Raw genomic sequence first — 2,295 nt, forward strand, 5'->3', positions numbered from 1 at the left:
GGGCCCTATTTTTAGATTTTTGACATTTCAAAAATCCTGTACAAAAATCTAGTTTTTAAAATACATTGATGTGTATTTACCCTTTGAATCAGCGTCGACAATAAGTGAGGAAGTGAATTGGAATGAAATGACACTCAAATCTGATTAAAAACATGTTACTGTTCTCTTAAAATACAGATCTTCAACTCTCTACAACTATATCTGAGTTTGCCTTTCGACTTCAAAAAAATTGAATGATTTAATCAAAGCAAGGGGAAGAATTCTAAGCTGCAGTTTTGCTGATAGGATCTACTTTCTGCTGTGTTAAAATTACTTGGAACTAAGCTGATTTAATTTCTAAATGTATGACTCCATTGAAGAATAGACATTTTTATTCAGGGAAAGGTACCCAGATAGTATTTCATTTAGTGCTTCATCAAGTCACATATTTGATGGAAGTAACTATTTTGCATCCCACAAAGTTAAGATAATGATAATAAAAATTAGAGTTTCCCAGAGAATAAATGGGGTCAACTGGGTTGAGCCAAGAAAAAAAGTACTAATAGTGAGTAGTTGAGTATGTGAGAAATTCTACTGATCTCTTAGGGCAGTGGTTCACAACCATGACAACCATGATGTCACAGCTTGGTTTTATCAGTTCTTTGAAACAGAGCATTGAAAATTTTCAAGTTTTTTCATAAATTAGAGGTATTACAAAGATCGTCCCATAATAAATCTACATATATTCCATGTGTTTTCCTGAAAGAAAGAGGAACATTTCAATTTATAACTGGCATGTTAGGAATTCCACATAATCCATGGACTAGTTTCCCTTTACTGTGTCAAATGGTGATGGGATATTATGGTGTGGGGATATTATGAGTATGGAGTGCTTTGCTTATCCAGTAAATTGATGGCTGGGCAGGGCAAAGGGTGGAGTTTGTGAAAATTTGAAATTTTTCCAAATGAAAATGCCTAGCTTTGTGTGAAAGTGGGAAGGATTATGAACCAAGTTGAAAACTGCTATGCCAGCTTGCCCAGTTTTACGTTCTTATCTGTGAAAATAGGAGGACAATAAATAGCTCTATGGCTCTAAGGAAAATTTCCCCCAAAGTCTTCATTAAATCAACTTACAAAAGTTCCTGTGTTTGCTTCGGAACATAACTTTCTCACTAGGGATCTAGATTCGTGGCTCACTACCCCAAATCCAATTGTATAGTTTTGGTTTGAAAGTCACTTCTATAAATATAGGTGGAGATCGATAGTACCACTTGGATGCTGGAAAAGGACCATTACCTTGATTTTCATAAATGCTTGTTTTGCACTGCCTATAAAATAGAAAGTTCTCGTAGTATAAAATTAAAGCCATTTTGCTATGTTTTATTTTGTAAGTCTGCAATTATGAAAAAGAAAGCAGTATAACTATCATGCTTTGATATTGTCCTTTGGATTTTAGATATTTACAGATCTGTAATTCTGTCTCTAGTTTCATTGTGAAATATGGTAGTTAATGGAGTTATGTAATACCAAATGCATTAAATGTCACCTCTATCTTTTTTTCATCTCTTCTACTTTGGCTTTTCTTTATTAATTTCTGATTTTCTGTATTTTTTTTTCTTTCCCATCTCATTCTCCTTGGCTATTCATTGAAACGTTATTAAATCTCACAGGACTTCACTAAGGCTATAAGATTTCAATATAATAAAAGATGTTAACCTAAATAGTGACTTGAATTAATTGTGTAACCCAAGAAAGAAGTCAAAATAAATGTCACAAAGTAGGGTATAATTAGAAACATTAGCTTTTTCCTATGCCTTATAGATTTATTTCAGTAAACCATACATTAAAAAAGAACGATTAGCTAGTTTTAGTGGTAACAATAACAGAGAATATTTAATTTGACCTGCCAATTAAGGTTGGGGGTAACAGCATAACACATGAACTCCTTGAAATTTTATTATACACACTGCCTCAATTGCTTATTTTTTCTATCTCTTTTAAGCTAAGGAGGGAAGCACTGCCTTTATAAGTCTGCAAATTTCTCTTCATTTTTCCTTATTTTGTTTTCTCCCCAACCTTCTTAATCTCTATCAGTGGGAATTTGATGATACTACTGAACATGTGAGTAATTTTTGACTGCACTGTCAACAACCAGACACTATATGCTTGTTTTTTCTGATATCCTTCTTTTACTTATTTGTGATGCATGAACTAACGTATTATTTTTAAGTTATCTTCACCATGTTGTTATACTTTTTGTTTTTGTTTTGTGAAATCAGCATGATGCTAGGATTGCATAAGAAAAAATGGACTTGT

The 2,295-nt window shown here is 32.8% G+C and overlaps 1 protein-coding gene across 1 annotated transcript in view; it reads left to right on the top strand.

The window, feature by feature from the left end:
* Window positions 1–2,295, top strand: part of LOC103597074 (receptor-type tyrosine-protein phosphatase delta) — a gene marked incomplete at its 3' end in the record, with an annotated part of 296,277 nt that overhangs the window by 245,480 nt on the left and 48,502 nt on the right. The window contains exons 14-15 of the mRNA XM_008580873.1: window positions 360–384; window positions 2,074–2,100. Of these exons, the coding sequence (XP_008579095.1) occupies window positions 360–384; window positions 2,074–2,100 (52 nt within the window). The remainder of the gene's footprint in view (window positions 1–359; window positions 385–2,073; window positions 2,101–2,295) is intronic.

The sequence above is a fragment of the Galeopterus variegatus genome, unplaced genomic scaffold, assembly GCF_000696425.1.
Source record: "Galeopterus variegatus unplaced genomic scaffold, G_variegatus-3.0.2 Scaffold2184, whole genome shotgun sequence".
NCBI lineage: Eukaryota > Metazoa > Chordata > Mammalia > Dermoptera > Cynocephalidae > Galeopterus > Galeopterus variegatus.